At 37.3% G+C, this 26895-nt stretch overlaps 1 protein-coding gene across 2 annotated transcripts in view; it reads right to left on the bottom strand.

Moving 5' to 3' along the window:
• FBXL17 (F-box and leucine rich repeat protein 17) overlaps window positions 1–26895 on the bottom strand; it is a 289489-nt gene that overhangs the window by 248162 nt on the left and 14432 nt on the right. For both annotated transcript variants that reach the window (XM_027656846.1, XM_027656845.1), the window contains exons 3-5: window positions 25575–25697; window positions 20169–20426; window positions 19290–19421 (exon numbers count right to left, since the gene is read on the bottom strand). In XM_027656846.1, coding sequence (XP_027512647.1) covers window positions 19290–19421; window positions 20169–20426; window positions 25575–25697 — 513 coding nt within the window. The remainder of the gene's footprint in view (window positions 1–19289; window positions 19422–20168; window positions 20427–25574; window positions 25698–26895) is intronic.

The following is a 26895-nucleotide window of genomic DNA, read 5'->3' as shown; positions in this document are numbered from 1 at the left end:
CACCGTAGTAACATATTTGAAAGATAGGCACCCTTTTTCGGTCTGGAAGTCCAGATAAAGAAGTAAAACTCACATCACAAAGGATACGATCTCACTTTTCCACTACTACATAAACATAGATTTGTATGACATTGGTTCTTAAAGATTACACATTTTATACCCTAAGTAAGAGGGTCCTGACTTCCAGAGAGTGTTGCATACTCATACTTCAAAATTAATAGGAACTGAGCACACTAAAAGTATTTGGAAATAACTTTTTGAAGACCTAAGTGTATAGGAACTCAATTATGTAAACTGCTTAACTTCCAAAACTGAAATCAGATCTCCTAAAGAGTTGTAGGTCTAATTAACACTTACATGATTCAGAATCAGTACCTCTAGTCACTATTAATTTTTAACGAAATTCTTTTGAAAATTCAACTTATTTTTCCAATTATTCCCTCTTAAAAGTAATACTCAAACTCCAGAAGTTAACTGGCCTCTTTTGTGGCCTGCTGAACTTCATGTGGCAAGATAATCATGCACAGTAATAGCGCATCAAAACTTGCTGACATCCCCACATGCATCCTAGGATAATCCCAAAAGGAAGTGAAAGAACACAAAGAAATTGAGGTCCTTCATTTTCTGCCCTTTTCCATCAAGAAACTCCAGGCCACTATATTAGCAGCAACAAGATTTACTCAAGTCCATCCTTGCAAGATCACACAAAAAATGTAACAGCTAAAGGAAGTCATGACAATAGATGGATTTGTCAGACTTTGTGCAAGGCACTAATTGGGAATACTAAAGCCCTCCAATCCGTATTTAAGGAAGCTAGCTACCTTAAGACAGACAATTATTTTCAGAATTTTTAATACAACCATGGTTTCTTGACAAAATTCAGCTTTTTAAAAGAAGAAAATCACATTTTGTCTGACAATTTAAGCTTATCTATCACTCTCTATCGATACACCACCTTTGTTGCAAGTGGGTACTAGATGAATATAAAGAAAGAAAAAAACCTTCAAAACAAAATAATACAGGGGGGACTAATGTACAAAATTGTGAGAACTAAACTGGAACAGATCTCTCTCTGATTTAAGTTAAAATACAAAGTTACAGAATTTAAAAGAAAATCATAAGATGTCAAAAACATTGGAAATATCCAAGGAAAAGAAAACAAAAAGCATCTGCAATATTTCTAGGCTTATCTGAACAGAATATAACAAAATGCACATGAATCCAACTGATGAAATATCTTTGTATGGCAATCTATATGTAACTTAAAATACAGCCTGGAAGACAAATACTTCAACTGTTCCAGAAGTAAAAAAACCAAAACCTCAAATAACAGAAAAAAGAAGTTTAGCAAACTTGAAAGATAATCAAATAATTAGAAAGTCAGCATGTATTTGGAGCTAGACACTTTTCCAGAAAAGATGAAGTTCATTGAAATTATAACTTTCATGGAAAACATGACCAACTGCAAAGAGCAGCAACACATCTCTCTGTAAGAAAGGGTATGAGAGGGAAAGGAAAAAAACCCAGAACTTAACACCATCCCCACATACACATCTTCCAGCATGTACTGTACAGGTCACATCCTACCAAATAACTGTTCTGTACAAAAATGAACAGACCTTACTATCACCTCGAGTTGATACCACTTAACTCAGGTATTCTTGCTGAGAATTCTCTTCTCTGTTCATAAAAGTCTTAACACTTGTTCTGATGCAAAACACCAATTTTTTTGGAATTTTGTGGGTTTGTGCTTTGTGAGGATGCCATTGCTAACAGTACAAACAGATATAAAGCAAACAAAACACACCTTGAAAAAACTCTGTGTCAGTAAGTGAAAACTTAATATAAACCATGGAAGTATGTAAGACAAACAAAAAAGTGCTCAAGAGAAGGAAAGCTTGGGGGGGGGGGGAAATCACTTCAGTCAACTTAAAAGGATTGCAATAACACGAATAACAACAAGGTGAAAATTATGGGGTTGCATCATAATTGTAATCTACTGCCTGAATTTGAAAACAAATTATGGAAGCCCTTTGCCTTCTTCAAACAGTTTACAAAAGAGAATAAAACCAAAAAAATCTAAAATCTTTGTGAGAGAAATAATAACTTTCAATAAACATTCTTGATACCACTTAAATTATTTAGGAAAAAATGAGTTAGCTATTAAATGACATGGTATTTGTATAACAACCAGATTAGACTCAATAACAAAGGTAAAACCTCTGTAAAATATCTAGATTTCAGAGAGAAATGGTAAAGAAAAAATGTGGATATATAAAAACATAGATATAAAAGGATTCAAAAAAATACCATTGGTCATATAAAAGCTTTTTCTTGTTTTTTCTTTTTTTTTATTAAGGTTAGTATTTAATGCTGCTACAGTTAAATCAAAATTCTCAATCAACAGAAGAGCCTCAATTTTTCCTTTTATCTGAAGGTTTGGAATTCTGTTTTTCTTTGCTTGACTGGAAAGCAGAGAGAGTTTTGAAAAAGATTAGAGACTCTAAAACCACTCCACAGACCAACTTTGGTTACTACAAGAAATAAACAGTTCCCCTGAAACAGATGATAATTAGGTAGAGGAAAATTGCATCTTTTCTGCCCTCACATCACACCATTGCCCCAAGCAGTCCACAGTGGTCATAAAAAAAACACATTCTTAATAACAGGAATAGAATACTGAGGTTGAATTGTCAGCCTCCATCCATCAGAACTCCTCACACACTGGCCATATAAGTTGAGCAATGCACAAATAATGTTGAGTATTGGGCCTTTAAAAAAAAAATGGCACAGTACAGTTCTTCACCCAATACAGATGCATACAATTTATCCCAACTAATTTTAACATAGCAAATGTAAGCATTTTATAAATTGATACTTATTTACATAATATTATGTTTAGAAGGAAGAAAAGAAGCAGCAATATGCATGTGGTATGACAAAATGCCTTCAATCCCAACAGTAATTCAAAAGCTGTATTGGGTAGTAATTCAAAACTTCATTATCTGTGTAATTCACCTGTAAGAAGTCAAAAAACTGATTGAGGCACTTTGTGGCTCATAAATTCACACATGAATAGTTTGAAAACTGACTGACAAAGATTTTTTTGCTTAGCTGGTAAAAATCACAGTGTTAGTATAGCAGACTGGATTTCACCAAGACATTGGAATACCTGTAAATTCAGTTATAAATTCCCAAATTTATAAATGGGGCACCATCACTGCGTGAGTATCTGTCCTGTTTAACACATTTGTCTTTTTTAAAGACCATTTTCTATAACCGAAATCCATTGTTAAAAGCTTATAAAATGGTAGCATAGAATAAAACACAAAAATATCCCTGTGAATTTATACGTGCAATGTATATGGCAGAAGTCTACCTATGGCAAAAACATTCCATCTCAGAAGTGAATTAATTTTTCACACAGTGCTGTACAGATGTATGAGATTTCACTTTTAAAGATGAATCCAAAAACATTTTCCATAATTCCTCTCAGCAGACTTGATGTTTTAAGATATGATTTCCCACTCCTCCTTTCATTTTGAGGAAACTGTACACCAAGGAAAACATTCAAGAATTAATTTTTCCAAGCTAGTATGATGCTTGTAATCTATTTCTTTTATTCCACATTTATCTATTATTTTGGTAATTTTTTATTTTAAAGACAAGATCACGTGCAGTACTAATTAGCAACCCTCTGTGATAAAAGTAGCTTACATTTAATCTCAGAAATAATACTAATAATACCAACAACTTAAACATGTCCCAAAAATGGGAAAAAAACCAAACAAACTGAGTTTGGGGAAAGTCTGACTGCCACTCTCCATTCTCTTCCACCACAAAAAAGTCAGAACAAGCTGTAAGACTGGATATGTTTGGAGAGCAGCATCACTATAAGGCAACTGACCTATCCTTCAATTACACTTAGCCTTCACTTCAAGGAGATCCATGGAAAAAGTAAGACAGCAATATTAAATTAGTTGGTAGTTCTTCAATAATTCTTCAATAATTTGTTTTCAAAATCAACAGCTGCTTTTGATTTTGAGGTGTATGAGATTAGTAATTACTCCTTACATTCTGCAGCCTAACTTTGTTGCATGACAAGCTTAAATCAAGAAAACCATAATCATATGTCTTCTGAATACAAACAGGTTCACCAGTAAAAACAGTACTAACTACATCCACTATGTTAAGCAAAGAAAGTAATTTGCTGTGTTTACTGCAAAAAATAAATACTTAAATAAATAAGATAGCCAAATCTGTCACAAACAAATATACCTGGAGAATTTAATAGATGGAAGAGGATTGCAGTCTCCTGTGATGGATAATAACTACTGCAGAAGTCAACTCTCATAGTAAACAAAGTCACAGCACACCAATGATTCCAGCACGGCAGATTTGATACATTAAGAATGACATAATTAACAGAGCTACCTGATTAAAAGAACAATTTATTTTGGGCACAAATTCTTAAGCCAAGGTATCTAAATATTTGATCTGCCTGTTGTCCCTCATAATGCATTGAAATTTATCTTCTTTCAAAGCAGCACCTCCTACATATACCAGTCACAGAAAGATACAAAGTATGTTTAATTCAAGAAGAATGTATTAAAATTTCTATTTGAAGTGCTGGACTAAAATATTACATTTTTGCTTGCAAAATTCTTTAAAAATATAAGCCAAATAATATTATAGAATGAAATTTTTGTTCTTCAAATAACATGCCAAAAATGGTGGAGCATTTATATATATTGTACTACAACACTTCTGCACAATATCTAAATGTAAACCAACTGCAGAAAGATATTCCTCAGATCAGAAGTGCTTATACCACCACAAACACCAAGTTTTTAACTTTTTTTAATGTACATTTAATATCTTCAATCACCTTCTATGATCTTGTCCGCCTTCAAGCTTAAAAGCTATTGCTAAGTGGCAAGTAAATATTGTTCGGAAGACAAAAAGATCTACACATTACAAATCATGCGATTACTGTAATGTGATACACTTTTTATGCATTTCTAAGTGGATAGCTTAAAATAGGTATCTAGATTTAGTTCTTAATTAAAATATACTTGAAATTTTTCCTTTAAAATTACTGTAGTTTGAGAACAGGAGCTTAAAATACTTGTTTCAATATTCTATGTATGTCTAATTTAATGTACAAACTGCATTATCATCATCTTCATAAGATTCAAGCAAATTACTAGCAAATCCAAAGTTAGAAATAAAAATAATGAACTCAACATAGCAGCTTTTTTTGCAGTACCTCACCCAAGTTTTATCTGGGGAAGATTCAGGTTCACAGATGCATTAGACCTGTTCCTACACTCGAAGAATTGCTATTGACGTGTAAAAGCAGAAAGAAAGGGAACTAAACCAGCATGCCAATACAGGATATCCCTTGGTTCTATACTACTTTTCAGTCCAAGAACAGAGTATTTTACAGGAGAGGAAAAGGAGTTTTGAATTTCCAGATAACTTCACCCACAACAGAGGAGGCGGGTAAAGGCCTTCACAGGACATCACAGTCCTACCAGATAAAAATCACAAGAACTTTGTTGCCTTCCGACAAAAAAAAATAATTACTTCTTCTAAAGGATGATGGTGTTCTTCATTTTCAGTTTGTATAATAGCATTAGTATAAAATTCACTGTCTAGATATCTTTTCTTGCAGCAAAATTAAAATCAACCACTTATCTCTACAGGCACCACAGTTTCACATCAGTTCACTGAGGACTAGTATCACAATCGAAAAAACAAAAGGTCAGCTGTAGCAACCCTTCCATAATAGTTTATCTGCAACACCTTTCCCAAGTAAGATTAAAAAGAAAAAAAACAAAGAGGCAAAGAACAGGAAGTACACACTGTTAACACCCATACTATTTCTATCTCATTACATGCACATCAAAACTAGGTTGTTACTGAAAGTTTATTGCAAATACTTTAAAATCTGGAGAAATTATAGTCTATGAGCAACAGGAATAATACAGTGCTTTTCAGACTGTACAGTGCTAAGAGACATTTTAAAAAAAAAACCAAAACAAAACAGGACATTAGCACAAGAATAAGCCCTATAGGAAGAATGAATTTTCTAAGATATTCTGAAATATAATCGGCATGTAATGATGAAGGAAAATGGTACTACATACAGCTGTTCTGAAATCTATACAGTACAAATTTCTGAAGTATGCACCATTAGGGTATTTTCAGAAATGCCTAAACCCATAGAAATTATCAACCACTATTTCATTCCAGAAATTCCCATTTTCATGAAATAACAACTATATTTAAACAGACTTACCTAGTAGTTGAAATCATCCAATTTCAAGAATACAATCACAAACCTCTTACTCATGTTGTATAGTACAGGTATTCTCCACATAACTAAGCAGCCCTTAGTATTTTCAAGAGGTCGCACAAGGTTAACACTATCACTCCCCCCTGCTCCAAACAGACAACTTCAGTGCAACCAACAACTTTAATTTTCATGTATATTACACAATAAATCAAACAAAGTATTAAAAAGCATTAAAAAGATTTTAAATAAAACTATAAAACTGTGTTTATAAAAGTATCTTTTAAAAACTATAAAAAGTCTCCAAACACAAAATCCAATAAAAGAGAATTGCACAGATGAAGGGAGTTGCAAAGCTGATATTCTATGCAAAGTGAACACTTCTTTTGTCACAAGTACATCCCTGTTGCAAAGTCTGAGAGCAGCAAACTGGCTAACCCTACTTCTGGTGCAAAATCACTGAGAGCATCAGAAGTGTCACATCTCCAAACAAACAAGGCTCAGAATAAATCCTTTGGGCACATTACACTTTTGTTAATAAGGGAGACAACAGCAGACGGACAGTTACACCTTTAATAGCAGCACTATGTGACTGGGTGATCACCGCTGTAAAAATGCAACCCTTGGAAGTAGTTAGAGGAAGTCTTCTGGAAAACTAGAGTTGCCACTGCACACTCAAACACATTGAAGTTGGCCCACTGGCCCATCTACCAAAACCAGTATTTTTTTCTTTTGGGAGGAAGGAAAACACTTTGTGAAAACCTTACCCTTATGGGGGGTTTTTTGGTGGTTTTTTTTGTTTGGTGAGTTTTTTGGGTTTTGGGGGTTTTTTCTTGTTGATGTTGGTTCTGGTTTTTGGTTTGTGTTTGGGTTTTTGAGGGGTTTTTGTTTGTTTTGTTCTGTTTTCATTTTTTAATATGGGAAAATTTTTCCATAATTCACTATACTGTTTAATGGAACAGTAAAGCTATCTTAACAGATGCCCATTCCTGTCTACCCTGAAGCACACTCCTGCCCTAACATCAGCCATGATGCTTCACAGACCTATTACCTTCTCAAACTTCACTGCACAGTGAAGCTCAGCTTATCAACTCAGCAGAAAACCACTCATTTTTAATGCCCCCACTCCACAGCGTTGAGATTACCCAGTTCAGAACAGTGGAGATGGTGCATGGGAAGAAAGTGTTAGCACAGAGAAGAACCAATTCTTTGCAACAAACCCTGTTTTGCAGAACTCAGCCTGTGAGTTCTGACCTGTGATTGATTGCTTTTTTGCAAATGCCATACAAGCAGCTAGTGAGCTCAGAGATACTTTTCTACCCTACACAGAATGCATCTCCTAAGAGCTTGAATATCAAGCTACACAAGATTGCCAGGCATTTTTACTTCTTTAGCCTTTACCAGTAAGGGAAGTCCATTTCAAAGCATTTACTTGCACGGGTTTGTTGTCATTTCAATCAACCACCCTGAAGCTTAAAAGAAACAAACTTACTGTCATTTCTTGTCTAGATTAGCCCTCCAAATACCAACTATTTCCTACTACACTGAAGTATTAGTTAGATAATATCAACATTAGCAGTAATTTTTTGTTCACCTTGAAAAAGTTACTTTCATTTACATTTCAGCTTATACATTGCTCTGGTGTTTTCTCTATGTTTAAGCAGAAAAACGTTAAAAACTAAATATTTCCCAATCACAGAATCATAGAATCAACTGGGTTGGAAAAGACCTCTCAGGTCATCAAGTCCAACCCCTGATCCTGCCATGATTACTAGATCATGGCACTAAATGCCACATCCAGTCTCATCTTAAAAATCTCCAGGGACAGTGAATTCACCACCTCCCTGGACAGACCATTCCAGTGTCTGATTACTCTCTCCATAAAAAATTTCTTCCTAATATCCAACCTAAAACTCCCCTGGCACAGCTTCAGATCATGCCCTCTTGTCCTACTGTTGGTTGCCTGGGAGAAGAGACCAACCCGCACCTGGTTACAACCTCCTTTCAGGGAGTTGTAGAGAGTGATGAGGTCTCCCCTGAGACTCCTCCAGGCTAAACAACCCCAGCTCCCTCAGCCTCTCCTCATAGGACTTGTGCTCAAGTTCCTTCACCAGCCTTGTTGCCCTTCTCTGGACCCACTCCAGCACCTCAATATCCTTCCTGAACTGAGGGGCCCAGAACCGGACACAGCACTCCAGGTGTGGCCTCACCAGTGCTTAGTACAGGGGAAGAATCACTGCCCTGGTCCTGCTGACCACACTGTTCCTGATCCAGGCCAGGATGCCATTGGCCTTCTTGGCCACCTGGGCACACTGTTGGCTCATGTTCAGCTTCCTGTCAATCCAAACTCCCAGGTCCCTTTCTGCCTGGTTGCTCTCCAGCCACTCTGTGTCCAGCCTGTAGCACTGCATGGGGTTGTTGTGACCAAAGTGCAGGACTCGGTACTTGGCCTTGTTGAACCTCATCCTGTTGGAATCAGACCATCTCTCCAGTGTGTCCAGGTCCCTCTGCAGAGCCCTCCTGCCTTCCAGTTGTTCAACACTCCTCCCCAGCTTGGTGTCATCTACAAATTTGCTAATGGTGGACTCAATGCCCTCATCCAGATCATCAATAAAGCTATTAAACAGAACCGAGTCCAACACTGATCCTTGGGGGACACCACTAGTGACCGGTTGCCAACTGGATGCAGCACCGTTCACCACCATTCTCTGAGCTCGGCCCTCCAGCCAGTTCCTAACCCAGCACAGGGTGCCCCTGCCCAAGCCATGGGCTGCCAGCTTTTTCAGGAGTATTTCAGATGGAAAGTATTCTTAAACCATAGTTATAATTTTACCACACTAGTAGGAGATGGAACAACAGCACTAACTTTTCCAGTGTCATGGTTCAACCCCAGCCAGCAGCTGAGCCCCACACGGGCTGTCGCTCATTGCCTGTGGTGGGATGGGGGAAAGAATCAGTAGAGTAGTAGTGACAAAACAGAGAGAGACATATAAACCCTCAAAAAGCTTAAAAGGTTTGAAAATAATTTTGCAGTTTTATAAAACAATAATTTCATTGCATAATTGTATAATGTCAAAGTAAGGTACAATCCCCACAAAAACAAACAAACAAAAAAAATCCACCACATTTGGATGCGACAGAGCATGGAGACCAGAAGACAATCACAAATTGGTGCCTGACGACCACATCAGCAAGACAATCTTTAGGGAAAGTCTCAGATCCAACAGAACTTTCTGATAGTTATTATGGATAAATAAAATAAAATGAAATGAAATAAAATTTAAAAAAGAAAAACCAAAACAATACAAAACAGGAGAAAGGAGGAACACTAAGCTAAGGACTCTGAAAAATACTAGGGCAAAACTGTACATAGTTCTGAAAGGTAGAATAGGACATTCAAGATTAGCTACCATAGGTACCACAGGACCTATGTCTAAAGTCCAAAACAGTTTTTTAAACATTTGCATTTTGAATAAAAAGAATAATGACAGATGAAAGACCAGAGCAAATTCTACAGTAAATAATGCTGTAATTTCTAGGATTAAATACCTAAGGTGTGGAATATGAAAAGCAAGTTTAGGTATGGCTGATAAATTTGCAGTAAAAGTGGAAATCCATGTCCATTCAATTTGCCCTGTCACATACATACCAACAATACAGTACTTTGGAGAACACAACTAGCTATAAGCACACAAGCTCCTCCTCATATCCATGTGTGTTCCCTGATACTGGTCACTATAGAAACACGAGGAGAGGGAACGCAAACATTTGTAGAACCTACTCCCATTACACCTAACTGCATACAAGGCTTCATCTCTCATACTTAAAACTGTAACCCATGTAAAGTTACAGTGAAGTTCTCTGGGAAACAAAGTGTTTTCACACAGCTTCGGAAATCTGACAAGTTCATTTTTCTAGCTTCAGAAAGATAAAAATTCAACTGGAATTTGCAGGAACAGATGATATAAACAAAGATGCCTGTCTGTCATTCATTACTTTTACATAATCTTGTCTTTGCCCCATATAATCAATCTTTGATTGATGCATATTACCACCATTTTAAAATAATAATGCTGACAGTTTTAAGGATTTGCTTCACAGCATCACACTTGTGATCTCTTTCAGTAAGCATCACAGCTCACTAGGAGATATACTAACAGTTTTGATTTATTGCTATCCTTAAGCAAATGGCTGAATATTTTTACGAAGTACAGTATGGATCAAGATACCAACTTAACAAATGAAGAACTACAAGTAATTCATCTGGAGTTTGCCAGTAGTCTCTGACAGAAGCTACCACCAGATTAAAAAAAATAAACAAACACTAACTATGGAAATTTGAAGATTTTTATTTCAGCTCAATTTAGGTGACTTTAATATCTAGCAGCACACATTTTAGTGGAAAGATTTTTCATTCTAGTATCATGTAAACTGATTTATGACTAAAGTAGTGTAATAATATCTGGACCACTGACTCAAAGGACAATTAAATATGGCTATTTCAAAGATTCAAAAAGGCTCCATGTCCAGCTACCAATTCCTGGTCATCAAGTTTTTAATTAAAAGCTCAAATAACTTGTTCAGCAACACAAGCAGCCAAAGAAACCCCACAAAAAACCCCAAAAGAATCCAAAGTGCCTTCACTCAACACTACTTTAATTCAAGATCTATCGTGTCCATTAAAATTTATACAAATCTAGCCTACATAATTAAACTTAAACATTTTGCTTAGTTCAGTAACAATTTATCATTTAAGTAATCAGTACAAAGTACAAACTTTCTCAAAAAATTTATTAATTACTGGAATCCAGAGGGGAAAAAATACACAATTTCACTGCGTATTTTTTTTCTGGTCATCTCTTTCAGTATAGCAGTTACATATTACTATGGAGTTTCTTCAGTTTCAGTAAAAACCTCTTTTGAAGGCAACATGCTATTGCAACTTTCTATTAATTTGCTTTTACTTACATGCATTTTTTTTACATAAAATGCTAATAGGTCAAAATACACAAACTGCTGTAAAGACAGTGTATGAGCATCTTCTGAGCTGACTACTAATTACATTTCAAATTTTCATTTGCAGTTTGATAGAGCACTTCATAACAATAGAAACAGAAAAACAGAAATACCATATAGGTACTACTAATTTCTGTACTACCATTGTCTGTGGTGTGTATTTCAATTACAGTATACTATGGCTCTTTCACTAACAATACTGAAAGCATAGACACTGACTTGTACTTAAAACTCGCACCTTGCTGAAATCTGCTTGTACGTTGCATTTAGGTTTTTCACGTTACATCCATCCACCTAGACTTTAAGCACCTGAATCTTCAACATTAAGAACATTATTTGTTACAGTTCTTCCTAAGTTTGATGTACAAGTTAACTAACACGTCAGACAATAATGTGCAGGCATAAGCGGATGTCACTTGAATGTATAAACAAATGTATTTAACCTTTTCTATTATATGCAAGATACATCACCTGCAAGTATCAAATTAATAATCACCTTATAATGCTGACTAAAATGTAACAGAAAGTTCTGCATCAACCACTTTTCTACTCCTGTTTTATTCCATCCCTCAGTTCTTTGTTATTATGTTAATTCACGGTGTATGTACTATATAGTTTTATACATAAAATGTTCATTAAGAGTGGTAGTAAATTACAGCCCAAAGAAATACTCTAAGCGGTATAATAACTAATTTTCATACAGATACAAAAGTTGAAAGTTTTTTTACACTGTAGAGTAGGCACAGCCATTGATCAACTACATGTAACCTAACAAGCAAAGAAGTACAATTAATGCAACAATACAGTTGTTAGTTGCTTTAAAAATGTGTACACACACACACACACTGTACACGTAAGCCCACAACATGTAACAGTTGGTTAAAAAGCTCAATAAATGCAGTACTTGTTAAAAAAGGAAAAAAGAAAAGAAGCACAGAGTGGTGAAACCATATAGCTGACCTTATTAAGACACTTAGGAGTTACTTTGACAGCAATCCTGGCAGCTGAACCGAAGAAGGATCTGTGGAACCAGCACAATATTCCGAAATTATCTGCTGTGCACTGATAATTCCCTACAGCAAGGACTCAAAGGCCCGTGTCACCACTACAAAGTCAATGCTGCCACCTAAGGGTGACGACACCATATTGTACTTATTGTCAGATTACTTACAGAAACCTTTATGTAGAAAATAACACCTGCATAGTGCTTCATATGCCGTTACAGCAGATACTTCCTCATGCACATGTACATCAGTACACCACTTTTTTTCTTCTATTAGCATCAAACTCTATATAAATGTTTTATGGTAAGAACAGTATTACAGAAACTGTCCAGATGCAACAGATCTAAACAAAAAAAGGGGAAAAAAAATATCGAACTCTGAGAAATAAACTGTATCAGATTTCTAAAGAACTGACCAAACCATTTTACTGAGTTAAAAAAAAGAATAAAGTAAATGTTTCAGAAAGGCTTGTTGAAAGACTAAATTTTCCATGAGGCTTTTACTATTAAACAGACATCTCAAACAGTTCTTATGAAGGCATGGCTTCCCATACCTCAGCTTAGTATCAGTACAGTTGTTCAGCGCATTTCTAAAGCGCTGAACTTCACTTCTTTGGTACATCCACCCAGGGAGGTGGTGGATTCACTGTCCCTGGAGGTTTTTAAGATGAGAGTGGATGTGGCACTTAGTGTCATGGTCTAGTTACCACAGCAGTGTTGGATCAAGGGTTGGACTTGATGATCTCGGAGGTCTTTTCCAACCCGGTTGAGTCTATGATTCTGTGATTAGTTGGTTTTGGTGCATATGTAATGTGTTTCAGAAACTAAAATACAAGAGGGACTTTATTGCTACTAGTTTACAGCACCAGCACGTCATCTGTACAATGTTTTTGCTTTACAAAACTCTAATGTAATACTTGATGGAAGATAAAGCACCATTATCCAAAGCTACAATACAGAGATATCAATCTCAGTATCGACATAATTCCTTACCATGAGGGCAGTAAGGCACTGGAAAAAGTTGCCCAGAGATGTTGTGGAGGCCTCATCCCTGGAAGGGGCCAGGTTGGATAAGGCTTTAAGCCTCCTGGTTACTGGGATGTGTCCTCGAACATGGCAGGGGGGTTGGAAACAGATGATGTTTAAGGTCCCTTCAAACCCAAACCATTCTATGACTCTATAATCATCCTAAATACATATACACATTTAGCAAGCAATTAGTTATTGAGAGATACTTTAGCTGAATAACTATAAATTATGTAAGTTCTAAGTATAACAAGTTACATGGAGTTACAGTGCTGTGTGATTTAGTATGTTGCTTGCTTAGGATCAGTAGTTGGAATTGCTGAAGCCTTAGGTCAGAAGCTGCAAACTTGGACCTGGATATGCTTTCAGCTGGAATAATTAATTGGCTTAGTCATCTCCCCAGTAACTGGTACAATGCTGTGCTTTGGTTTTAGTATGAGAAGAATACTGATAATACACTGAAGTTTTGTTTGTTGCTAAGCAATGTTTATTATCCTAAGTCTAGTGGTTTTTTACCTTTCCATGCTTTGTCAGTGAGCAGGTGAACTAGAAAACCAGATGAGGAGGCTACAGTTGTCAGCAGAAGCTGCCACACAACAAGACAAGAAGTCAACTCAAAGTTCAAGAAAGAATTCATTAAGGTGTTACAAGACCATAGAACAAAAATTATTATTGGAACACAGTGTGTGAAGAGCACATGAGCAGCAGAGGTATAAGCCATAAGGATATAAATTCCCAGGGATTTCCACTCTATTGGATTATTTATTTTTATAAATCCAGTGCCTGAGACTCTGCTGCAGACGACCTGGTTGTGCCTAAAGATGGAAGTGTCCACAAAGAAAACCAGCAGCAGGGTCCTGCTGAACATCAGATTTTGGTTAAAAAACTCATATTGAAGGAGTAAGTCTGAACAACTACAGCTCTTTTTGAAACCTCGAATAATGAAATAAATTAGTTAGAAAGTAATTTAGGAAAGTATGCAAAAAGAAGCATGGGAAAACACCCCTTTTCCTGAAATTCCTCCAAGTAGAACAGTTTTAAGTAATTGTATGTAAAAAGTGAAATGGCATTTGGTATATGTTGTGGGGAATGGAAAAAGGATAGGGACGTTACAATCTTTTGGAGTGTTTTTCAATAAACTTTCTTTCATTTAGTTGCTACCAGTGAAACAAAGTAAGTTATTCTATACATTCTACACCTCTGAGGTGTTCATATGCCTCATAATACTGACTTCTCTCCTGAAACAATTTGTCTGGACTAAACTCAGAGTAAAGTACTCTCTTCTCCACGTTTACCCTGTGTCATGCACAGGGTACAGTGCTGAAGTAAATGTTTTGTAGATGACTTGTATGAAGTAAAAAGAGAAATGCTTCCCAAAATAAAAAAATAGAAGGAGAGTGGAGAACCTCAGTAAGACATAAATGAACCAGATTACACAATGCTGATTATTCAGAAAGCATGAAAATTAATTTTATTTTTTCCTATACATTTTATATTAGGATTATTCAAGTCAATGTTTTAAAAGCATATGTTAAGTATTCAATTATGTAACAAAACTGAAATGTTTTGTTTAGTCTATCTTAATTCTTTTTTACTAAAAGTAAAAAAGTACATTATTCACATATCTCAAATATTTTAGTTTCTATCAAACATAGTATCACAGTTAACATGAATTTCAACTCTTATCTGCTGCAAACCGCAAAGGTGGGCAGAACGCTAACAGAATACTCACCTTTAAGAAAATCGTTAAATTAACGTTAAATAACTAAAATATTTACTAAAGAAGTGTTATCACACATCAAACATATTGCCAATTGGGCCAAAATCTCAAAGTGTTATCTTGAAATGTCCTCCACTCACAGCAGACACTGTTCCTAAACAGAAGCAAGAGACTAGAAAGAACTAAAAACATGGTCAAGTTAGAACATAACTGCCTTAATGAACGCATCTGGGAACCATCAGACACATAATCTGTCTTTAAGGATCTACTTCACAAGATCATTTTACTGGAAATGAAGAAATGTTGCCAGTGTTCTACCTATAGTAGCTTAGTTGCAGTATTATTTTCCATCCACCATTAAAAGGGTTTGAAAAAGAGAAAGGAGATTAAAGGAAGTAAGTCTAGAGGTAGGAATGTTGTCATTCTCTTCCACTATCTAAAACTCCACCTCACTTTATCTTTAGAAGATCTTTCTCATCATTCACATCCAATTCATCATGAAAAAAACACAGACATTGGGTGGAAAGGGGAGGAACAAATTTGTAACTTCTACCTGTTAAGTTTCAGTAACCACTGTATTTTAGCCATTTTAGCTGTTAAGTCACTCAATTAAGGAAAGGTAATTAAAAAGAAAAGAGCGTGTAAAATCAAACTAGTTAAGTGGAGAAGGTTTTTCTTCAGCTCTAAAATGAGCTCCCAAATCTAGATCAACTCTGCTAATTATAAAGAAAGGAGAGTTTACAGACAGCTTGTACCAAATTGCTTCTGGAGGTAATCCTCGCCTTTGGGTGCACTGTAGTCACAAATTTCTGCTTCTCTCTATGATGAAGTCACAAAACCTTTAAAACCTTTCGTCGAGATTCCACTCTTCTATGAAATTCCGCAATGAAAAGTGTTAATTCTCCTTGAAAATTCAGGCTAAGTACACCACAGTCCTTGTCTCAGCGAGAGTACTATAACCTAGTGTGGAGTATTTCTCTGATTTTGCAGCTGAAGGTATGTGCTCTCTATCAGGGATGGACAGACAAAAAAACAACCTAACAAAAACAAAACAAAAAAAACCCCAAAACCAGTTGGTTAACAGATAACAATGAAATTAACCCATTCATCTTCCACCAGCTGAATTTACATTAATCATGCACGTGATGAAAACATGGAAGCTACAGCAGTCCATATCAGTCACAACCACAAAACAGGAAGTCCAACTAAACCAAGAAGCTAAGAAATTTTCTGGTTTTGTCTGGGCAGAGTTATAATCTGTTTTCTGAATTTCTGATAGATTACTTGATTGTACCAGAGTGCTTGGAGACAGATAAGGAGAGACATCCCAACATACCAGCACACACAAGCTTCACTATACTTAAAAGTCCTGCAGTGTCATAATTTTTTTTTACTAGGTTCCCAATTCAGCCACTATGCTTCAGAAAAGAGGCTCAGCATATAATTTTCTTTAATTCAAAGCACAGAAGAAAAATATACATATTTTCAAGAGATACAAATCCTAAACAGTTATACAAACAACAAGAACCTTTTATTAATTTAGCCTTGCAACATTAACTTTTTCCTCTCAGATCTTTTGTGCCATTTATTATTTGCAGCTTTCACTTATTACCACGACATAATCAGCACTTCAAAGATAGGAAAGGCTCTAGTTTTCTGTGAAATGTCTAGCATATTCAACAATCAGAACATAAATTCTGCTTTCTCTGTTTCTGCTCAGCAGTCTGATAATGGAGTTACTTAGCAACAGATGAAGCAAGTGAACTGTGCTGCCTGATTCACGCACATTTTACTGCAAAGTAACACTCACAAAGGCATTATTTAGCTGCTGGTTGCCTTTGCGTGGTTGAAGCGAAAAAAATCCATTAGTGTGAGACGAGACTACATGAAAACTCAACTATCATGTGCTATCTGTAATGCACTACACATCTTGAAATTAACAGAAATTGCCTGTAAGAGTCACATTTTGAGCACCTCTGAAAAAGGAATAAACAAGAAAATACAAAACACAGACTCTATTTGCAGTATTCACATGGAAGCTACAGCAGTTGCTTACAAAGCTGGGGAAGGAGTATTCTTTCCACAGCATACTTACAATCTGTGAATTTCAAAAACACAAAACAAGCCCTCGTGAGTCAAGAACACTCTTCTTGCCACACAATATTTTGATTTCATAGAATGAATACCTACTTATTTTGAAAACACACACACATACACTTATTTCCCCAAACCACCTTCACCAAAAGAGTAGGAATACTAAAGGTTTTTTTTAAAAAGACAGTCTTACAGACAAAAGTAACCCACAGAATTGGACAAATCATTTGCCAACCATTACTCCCTTTTAAGATAACTCCGTGGCATTAAACAGTTACTATTGGGTTTTATTTATTTTGGAATGTGAAAACTTTCCTTTTACCAACTGCATGAGAACTTGTACAATTTCTTTTTGTTCATCTTACAAAATTACATTTTCAACTAGATTTGAAAGTCTCTTGCCCCTGGCAAGGGGAAAGCACAGCAGTTTCTGAAGCTTTGTCATGTAGTGGCATTGTTCAAGTGTTATTTTATTCTAAAGATTCAACACTCTGGAGTTGATAACAGCTTTACAACTTATTTCATGTTGTGCTGGTTTAAAGGTAAACTGGCAGGGGGAATGAACCCAACTCAAAAGAGATTATACATCAGAATAACAATCTAATAAAAATAATACAATAAATACAATTATACAGACAAACAATTGGTTTTAGCCCACAAAAACCCAGATGGATAACCCAGCACCGTGGGGCATGAACAGAGTGGTGTTCGTTGGCTCTCGTGCTGAGACCCACGTTGTTCCCTGAGTCCAAAGTAAAAGGAGAGTAAAAAAAAAAACCTGTTGGTGCGAGTGGTGGTCGCAGTCCAGTCGAGATTCTGGTCCTCCTCTGGATCCCACGAGTGGTACCAGAAGTCCCAAGATCCCAAGATTATAGATCCTCAGGTTCAGGTAGGAATGCCCAGTACCTCCCCCAGGGCAGGGAGTTCTATAATGGGTGATTGTGAGTCGTGGGTGTGAGGACAGGAGCACCCTCCTATCTCACAGGCCTCTTAACACCCAGCTTATAGCCTGAGGGGTCAGGAGTGCTCTGGGCAGCTGCTGCAAATGGTCTATTGTTAACAGTTCTTGGGAAATTACATGGAGGCTGTAGAATACACAGTTTGGGTTACACCCACACAGTGATGAATTGGTCCCAGGTGTTCTACCTAGGACACATGTTTACATATCGAGATTTATGGAGCTGAAGTGGGACTTTTGTTACAAAGCTAACCACTGAGATCTCTGTTTGGTCATTATCTCCTATTTTTTCGACTTTCCACAATTCTGACCAAAACCAATATTTACCTGCCTTTTTTTTTTTTTTTTTAAATACAAACCATTCTCAAATCAACTATCTTAAGCATTAGTATATCTTTTATCTATTTGAAGCCAAGTATCAAATAATTCTTGAATACAACGTACATTGTTTTCTTACAATCACAATTCTTTTGTTCCAGTTGAACAACTTTTAAAAAAAAAAGGTTATAACCATAACATTAGCTGATAGTTAAAAATTCAACTGCAAGCTTGCCTACTTACTTGCAAGAAAAAAATTCAAAAAATAAAACCCATAAAACATAAAGTTGGTGTTCTACTACACCATTTAGTAGCTACTGGCTTTCTACATTAGAAACCATCATTTCAAAGGCTCTTATAACTAGGACACAAAATTGTTTTATTACTTCTTGACTTCCTTTTACTAGCACAGGTGCACTGCTCTACTTTATCCTGATGAGAAAGTGGCATATTTCAAGAAAATATTATCAGAATATATTACTTGTAATCAAGAACCCAACCTCCAAATATCTTGCAATTTAGGTAAGTTTGCATTTTTTACTGTACTTGTAGAAAAAAAAGAAACATTCCACATGAACTAAGCATTTTCCTACAGAAATCAGGCATCTCCCAAACAATTACTCCTGCAATGTTATGCTGAAAACTAAAAGTTAATGTGTTTAGCTTAACTTCTACTTTGGGTCACCTTCCAAGCCATCTCTGCAGAATCGCAATTTTCACAGCTAGAGAACGTTTTTAAGCAATTCACTGGCAAAAAGCAGCTATTCAGAAGAACATTTTAAACAAATAAAAAGTAGGAGAAAGCTTTTGACAATGAAAATACCTTGGGAAGTAAAAAATAATGATATGTACTTACTAATTTGTTTTCTTGCATATATATTCTTTGCAACTTCAGACAGCCTTTAGCTATAATGATCATTCCTTCATCTGAGATCTTGTAACATTGCCCAAAATGTATGTCTTTCAATTCTCTGCACTTTGAACCCAGCTGCAATTAATGAAATCAAAGGAAAAAGAAACAACAACAGGATTTGACTGAAGAGTCACGAATTAAGATTCCTCCTCTTTCTCCACCCCCGTTAAAAATTATCTTTCTTTACAGACTTCTTAACTACTACATGCAAACAAGAAAGATTTTAATTACATACATGACAAAATGAAGCTGCTAAATATAGTCAATAAAACAGAGCTAAGAACAGCACATAAGAACTAGGGTTTTTATCGGGTATATATGTAAGTAGCTAACAATGCCTTTATGCTCAACCATTAACAGCATATTTGATTTACCCTAACTACTTCACAGCTTAAGCTAAATGCTCCTTTAACACTCAGAGAGAGTTGATTAAACCTTCCTGCATTCCTAACAAAGAAAGATGTGTCTTTCTTTGTATCAGTCTTCATGATACAAAAAGGAGTTATTTAAACGCAGGTTCAGAACAGCAACCAAGCTCAGGAAAATTCAGTCAGACAGAAGTGAAGTATAGGATGTCAAACTACAGATTTAGCAATAAAAGGGATCATTTAATCCCTAGGTATTAAAAAGAAAAAAAAAAAGTGAACAGCATTTACTGGACCGAACTCACCATAAAACAATTTTTAAAACAGAAGCTTTTTTCTGATTTTAATTAAATCTTAAGAGGAGTACGGAGTACATTCTTCCAGGTCCCTTTTTGTACTTGGTAAGAAGTTGAAATATACTAAGTTTACACAGGAAACTTGTGGAATGGATGGTTACCTGCTTTAGGCCTTCATCGGTGAGTCTGTCTTGATTGCCCACATGCACTTTCTGAAGAAGAGGACACTGAGAGGCAACTGCAATAATAGAGGTGTCAGAAAGCTGTTTACACCTGTAGGCAGTATACCTTAGGAGCCCAGGACATTTAATTGCTAATATGCATACTCCTGTATCAGATACATTGCGACAATCAGAGATATTGATTTCAGTAATATTCTGACTTCTTGATGCTATTTTTTCCAGCAGCTCATCAGTGACCTGCAAAGAAAAAAAAAAAAACAAACAAATACTCAAACATAACTTTTTCCATTAAAATCTTTAAATTTCACTAGGACAAAAAAGACTATTTGAAAAACGCATTTCCATGAACTATTGGGAGAATGTAACTACATATCTTTACAAATACCACCTATGACTGAATATTTTACGGTAGTTGATTTGTTTGGGGGGGTGGGGTTTTAATGCTTTTGATGGAACATGGACAACCGGGAGAAAGCCAGTTCTGACAAAGACTATTTAGATTGTGGCTAGATGCTTTCAGGATAAAGCTGACAGAGCAACAGAAGCAATACCTAGACAAACAGAATAAATTTGGGCAGCTCCAGGAATTTGTGTTGCCACAAAAAGATCCACGAACAGCTGCCCAACTTGCCAGAAGTTCTCAAGTTCAGACTGAGCTCCACAGTTAGGAGGGTAACCTGTACCTACTTCCCCTTTCAGTAATTGCAAAGAGGCTATGTGTGATGTCCTGGTATTAGAAATATAAATTACTTGCTGGTAGAACTGCCTTATTAAGGTTTAGGGCTTGATGTGTTTCAGTGACCTCAGCTCCTGGGGGAGGTAAACAAAGCTTGAGGAGATGATGTACTACTCGCAGTAGACAGAGAGAATGCAGAATGCACAGATCACAAGTACATTTGGCAGAACTCCCAAGATAAGCAAGAAACTAACAAAGCCAACTCAGCTGAAATCAGCCCCAACTGCGTAAAAGATAATTCTGGCAGGGGGAGATGGCAACCACCACAGATCACTGATCCAAGAAGCCCACCAGCCCAAAAAGTGGAAGACTGAGCATATGGATTAATTAGCATAAGAAGAAGTGACTCATTTAACCAATAGAAGGTAGATTACTAATGAATAAGAGAACCATGTAACTTGTTACCAGTGAGCATTACTGCCTTTGTTTACTAAAATGTATAAATAATGAAAAGTTTTGATGGTCCTAGTGCTTTGTGGATTTACCATGCAGCCTCCCCACCCCCCCATGCAGAACTGTAAACAAATCAAGTATCTCAACTCTGTGTGGGGATCAGCCTCTTGTACCCCAGGTGAAAGAACCTGTTTTGAGACAACAGTTTTGGTGACTCAGATGGGACCCAAACCCACAATGCCCCTATGACTGGCTAGAAACATTTGCTAGTGATAGTAGATCAGCTATCAGGCTTGGCAGAGATCATTAGCCCTAATTCTGTTATGTTTGTTACTTGTAATAATGCTGTGTGGAAGGGCAGTGGTTAAATACCTTGAAACTTTTCTTTTACCCTTGTAGTATATTAGTGGGTATGCTCGATTAAAACACAGGGAGGACTGGTGAAGAATACATTTAGTACAGGTAGCTCTGTGTGCAGTTGCAGTGGAACTAAAGCCCTAGGCAAGAGGTCATGAACTGGTGCTGAGCCTTTGCATAACAAAGGGCACAGGGACCTGTGCACAGCCAGATGAGGGACACTCAGGGACACAGCAGGAGCCGAGGACTCAGCAAGAAGACCCCACACTTGCCCCCATACAGACTGTGAGGGTTTAAACGCCCAGGGGTCCCTTTGTTCGAGGTCCCTCCTCAGAAGCACCAGTTTGAGCTGTTATTCTGCTGCTGCATTATGATAGGGTAGGAGCGAGAACGCAGCCTTGTTTCACACCATTCTTAATTAAAAAGGGCTCCGAAAGTGTGTTGCCATATCTGACTTGGCCATGCTGATCCTCATGGAGTGAGATGATCATTTTAAGGAACTTGGGGGGACAACCTAAACGTTCCAAAATCTGCCATAGACCTTTTCTGCTCACAGTATCAAAAGCCTTGGTGAGGTCGACAAAGGTTACATAGAGACCTTTGTTCTGTTCCCTACACTTCTCTTGCAGTTGTCTGAGGACAAATACCATGTCTGTGGTGCTCCTGTTGGCTCTGAAACCACACTGACTTTCAGGTAGAATTCCTTCTGCTATAGTGGGTATTAGTCTGCTCAAGAGTATTCTTGCCAGGATTTTGCCAGCAATGGAGAGCAGAGTAATACTATGATATATTGAGCAATCTGATTTAATTCCTTTCTTCTTGTACAAAGTGATGATGACAGCATCTCGAAGGCCTGATGGTAGTTCGCCTAGTTCCCAACAGCGCACCACAAACTCATGAAATTTGGTATGGAGTGCAAGGCCCCCATGTTTCCAGACTTCAGGTGGAATTCCATTAACTCCAGCTGCCTTGCCAGTTTTCAGCTGCTGTATGGCCTTGAGGGTATCTCCTAAAGTGGGGGCAGTATCCAATTCATACTTTACTGATTGTTGTGTGATGGACTGAATTGCTGAATTTTGGACTACATGGTTGGTACTGAAAAGAGTCTGAAAGTGTTCAGACCATTGATTCAGAATGGAGGTTTTATCTGTTAGAAGGGTTTGACCATCCTTAACATCCGCCGGTCAGATTATGTGACCAATACATCTGTACTAGAGCAAGCTGCTGTCACAAGTATTGAGGCCATGTTACTGAGAACGCAGCTGCGATGGGCAGGGCACGTCTCCAGGATGAAGGACCACCACCTCCCTAAGATCTTACTCTATGGTGAACTTGCCACTGGTTGCCGCAAGACAGGAGCCCCGAAGAAAAGATACAAGGACTCCCTGAAACAACATCTCAGCCTTGGCCAGATTGATCACCATAACTGGTCTACTCTGGCCTCAAATCGGGAGGCCTGGAGACACACCATCTATAACGCAGCTGTCTCCTTCGAGAACACACGCAGGATCACTCTCGAGGAAAAAAGGCAACGCAGAAAGAACTGTGTCTTGTAGAATACACCATCTAAGGAGTCTTTCTGCTGTGCCTTTTGCAATCGGATATGTCTGTCACGTATTGGCCTCATAAGCCACCAGCGTGCCTGTAGCAAATGTGGATAGAGCCTTCCCAAATCTTCATTTGCGAAGCCCAGCCATGATGATGATGATGATGCATTATGATAAAATTATTTTAAGGATCCAGAGGTCTGAGACTCTGATAGGGGAAACCTGAGGTTGAGTCCATAACTGGTCTGACTGTGTGAGTGTGGGGGGTCTGGGGAGTCAAGTGGAGCCTCCATCGGCTCCCTGGAGCCACCAGTGCTAAGGGGTTTCAATCTCAGCTTAGGTGGTAGGAATTAACTTCCAGAATGGCTCCTGAATGGTTGGACAGGGAAGTTTCCTTAACACCTTTGTAGAAAAATGATTCTGTCGACCTCATACCTGCACACATTGTAGTTAGCTAACAAGACAATAATCTTAAAAAGAAGACAATTCTACAAAGCTCGTAAGCAACATGAGATATCCTTAAGGTCAAGCTCGTAAGCTAGAGCAAATACACAAAAACTAAGCAGGTAAGACATAACACATAGAACTCCCTCACTTTAAAAGTTCAGTTTCAAAAAACCTGACAGGACGAAATTATTTCTAACATAACCATTTAGAACTACTTATTCACCACCTGGCACAGACGAGATTGAGCTTTAACCCTAAAGAGAGCAAGAGAGCAACACGAATCTCTCTTGGTTTTGTCTGATACAGTTAAGGAACAGTCTTCACTGCATTCAATCTGTTTTCCATTTGTAGCAAATCTAAGCTTTTTTCTTGCTATTTCATCAGGGACCTGTTTGCTAGACAACGGCTGAGCTGCTTTTTCCTGGGGTATAGTTAATTTTCTTCACAGTGGCTAGTGCAGGGCTGTGTTTTGGATTTGTGCTGGTTTGTTACTGCTGAGCAGGGCTTACACAGAGACAAGGCCTTTTCTGAATTCCATACTGCCACACTGGTGAGGAGGCTGGGGGAGCACAGGAGGCTGGGAGGGGATACAGCTAGGAAAAGTAACCCTAACTGACCAAAGCAATACTCCAGAACATATGGTATCATGCTCAGTATATAAAGTGGGAGGAAGAAGGAGGAAGGGGGCCATGTTTGGAGTGATGGTGCTTGGCTTCCCAAGTCACCATCACACATGATAGAGCCCTGCTCTCTTGGAGATGGCTGAACACCTGCCAGCCCATGGGAAGCAGTGAATTAATTCCTTGGTTTGCTTTGCTTGTGTGTGCGGCTTCTACATTCCCTATTAAACTGTCTTTATCTCAACCCATGACTTTTCGAGCTTTTACCCTTGCAATTGTCTCCCCAGTCCCGCTGCTGTGGAAGTGAGGGAGGCGCTGCTGGCTGGGGTTAAACTACCACAGTGACAAATTTAAAAAAAAAAAATCCAAGTAAAAACCACAAACAAACAATGCCTGATCACAGGCACCCCACAACAAAACAAAAACAACCAAAAAAGCCCAAATCACCAAACTCTCTCCACACTTCTCCAAGAAGAACATTTGTGCTTAATATGGGTTTCAGAACTCCATAAAACCCTGGCAATTTCTTAGAACAATGCCACAACTGATAAACTCTAGTGAAATCTTTTACTGGAGATACCTAATAGACAAAACTATTAAAAATCTTTGTAGCAAAATAAGGCTACAGCTCAAGACACTGAAGAAGAAACTACTTTTTTGACACAGGACACCTACTGAGCTAAAAGACAGACCCCTGGTGTGAGGGTGCTTTGGAGTCCCTTGAGGAAAGAAAATAAAAATCAGACAATCTGCTACATAACTTTTCTATAGTGGTTCAGAAACATGTTAACTAGTAACTCTAGAAGCAAGAGAATTTGCATTCTCTCTTATGAATTGGTGACCTGAAAATAATACACCATATGTATTCTATATTCCAACACAGATGAGTTCATATTGTTCCTTCTTCAAATGGGACCCTCGAATTCCCATGAATTTTCATGAAACTCTAAAGGAAGTGTTTATAAACCCCTTCAAGTAACTAATTAACAAGAAACTTCAAGAGCGTGATGCAGACCTGAGACAGGTAGCTTACAACCCAGTTCAAACTGCACTTGTCCTAACACCATTGAACAATAGATCTCAGTCAAAATACACTATATTTAAATAGTGTAATTAATAGTGTAAAAATTAAGCTAATGTAAAGGTCTAGACACTTTCAGCCTAGAGTAAAAAAATCCTTGAAAGCACAGATATCACCATGTTTTGTGTTTCTTTTGTTTGTCCTCAGTCCAAAATACAAGTTCTGAGTTATCACACCACTTTTTCTGCAATGATATTTTCATACCTGCTGACGACTACTGAGATCCAGCTGCTTCCAAAACTGAAAATCTAAACAGAGGTCACGCCAATATTTACAGACTAATGACACCGAAAGGCAACGCTCATTCAGAGATAAGTTGGAAAATATCTGTAAAGAAAGAAAAAAAATATTTGTCAGATGTAATCATATTTTGAAAACAGAAATATTTTACTACCAATTCATCTTGTAAAAGACAGGAAAATATTAGCATGCATTGTAACACACAGATCTAGAACTTGCCCCCAACTTGATTAGTCAGGGACAATAACAAAGAAACCTACATCCCACAAGAACAAACAATATTAATAAGACACCTCAGCACAACCAACAACAGAATGTATCCTACTTAAGCTCTCATTTCTTAGACTAAGTTTCAAATATGCTTCTGTGATGGTATACCTAAAGAATTACAAATACAAGTATTAGCTCAATGTTATTTTGCAAGCCATTTAAAAGGTGTTTTCATTCCCATTCTGAAATGGATGGAAAACCATTCCTTTTATTTTTTTAACTGAATAGAAGAGTCAGAAAGGTATTAAAACACCAGTCTTGTAGGAAGGGGGCATGGGATGGTAGCACAGATTAGCAGAGCAAATCAGTGTCATACAAAGGAACTTAAGCACAGAACTAGCATTTTATACCCCAAGGTTTTGAGCACTATAGCTGCCTGCAAAAGTTACAGCTTATTCTTTTTTATGGTAGGCTCATAAATTGCTGTAACATTTATTACACTCAGCCCTTCCACAGAAGAATTGTTGGTTATTAATAAATATAAAAAAAGGTCTGCCAAGAGTTTCATACGAAGGTACCATGTCACCACAAATGACCTTCTATCTACATGTCATCCTACAATGAGAAAAGGCAATAATGGCATTAAGATACACAGGAGTACAGACTGCAAAACATGAAAAAGTCCTCCCACTCTTCTGACGAGGACATCGAGTACTAAATAGAAGCACTACTGCCCATCTCAGGTAATTTTCTCCAGAAAATCTGAGAGTACTAGAGAGAGTCCACAGGAAAGCACTGAAGTCTAGAAAACATGAAAACATTCAAAGAAACTATTAGCACTTGGGAGTTTAACCAAGGAAAAGGGATGGCAAAGGGGTTAAAAAAATAAAGAAAAGAGTAATGAAGCACTGAAATATAACACCTGGCAACTTACAAAACTTTCATCATTGGGTGGTCTTTGAAACAGACTAGATAACCAACTGTCAAGAATAACCACCATAAACCTAGAACAAGGGGTTCAGTTATCTCAGCAGCTTTAAATATGCTGTGGCAGTTTGAGCCACATTAGAAATCT

The sequence above is a fragment of the Corapipo altera genome, unplaced genomic scaffold (assembly GCF_003945725.1).
Source record: "Corapipo altera isolate COAL_440 unplaced genomic scaffold, ASM394572v1 61281, whole genome shotgun sequence".
Taxonomy (NCBI): Eukaryota; Metazoa; Chordata; class Aves; order Passeriformes; family Pipridae; genus Corapipo; species Corapipo altera.
The sequence above is the reverse complement of the archived record's forward strand: the minus strand, read 5'-3'. Positions and strand labels throughout refer to the sequence as shown.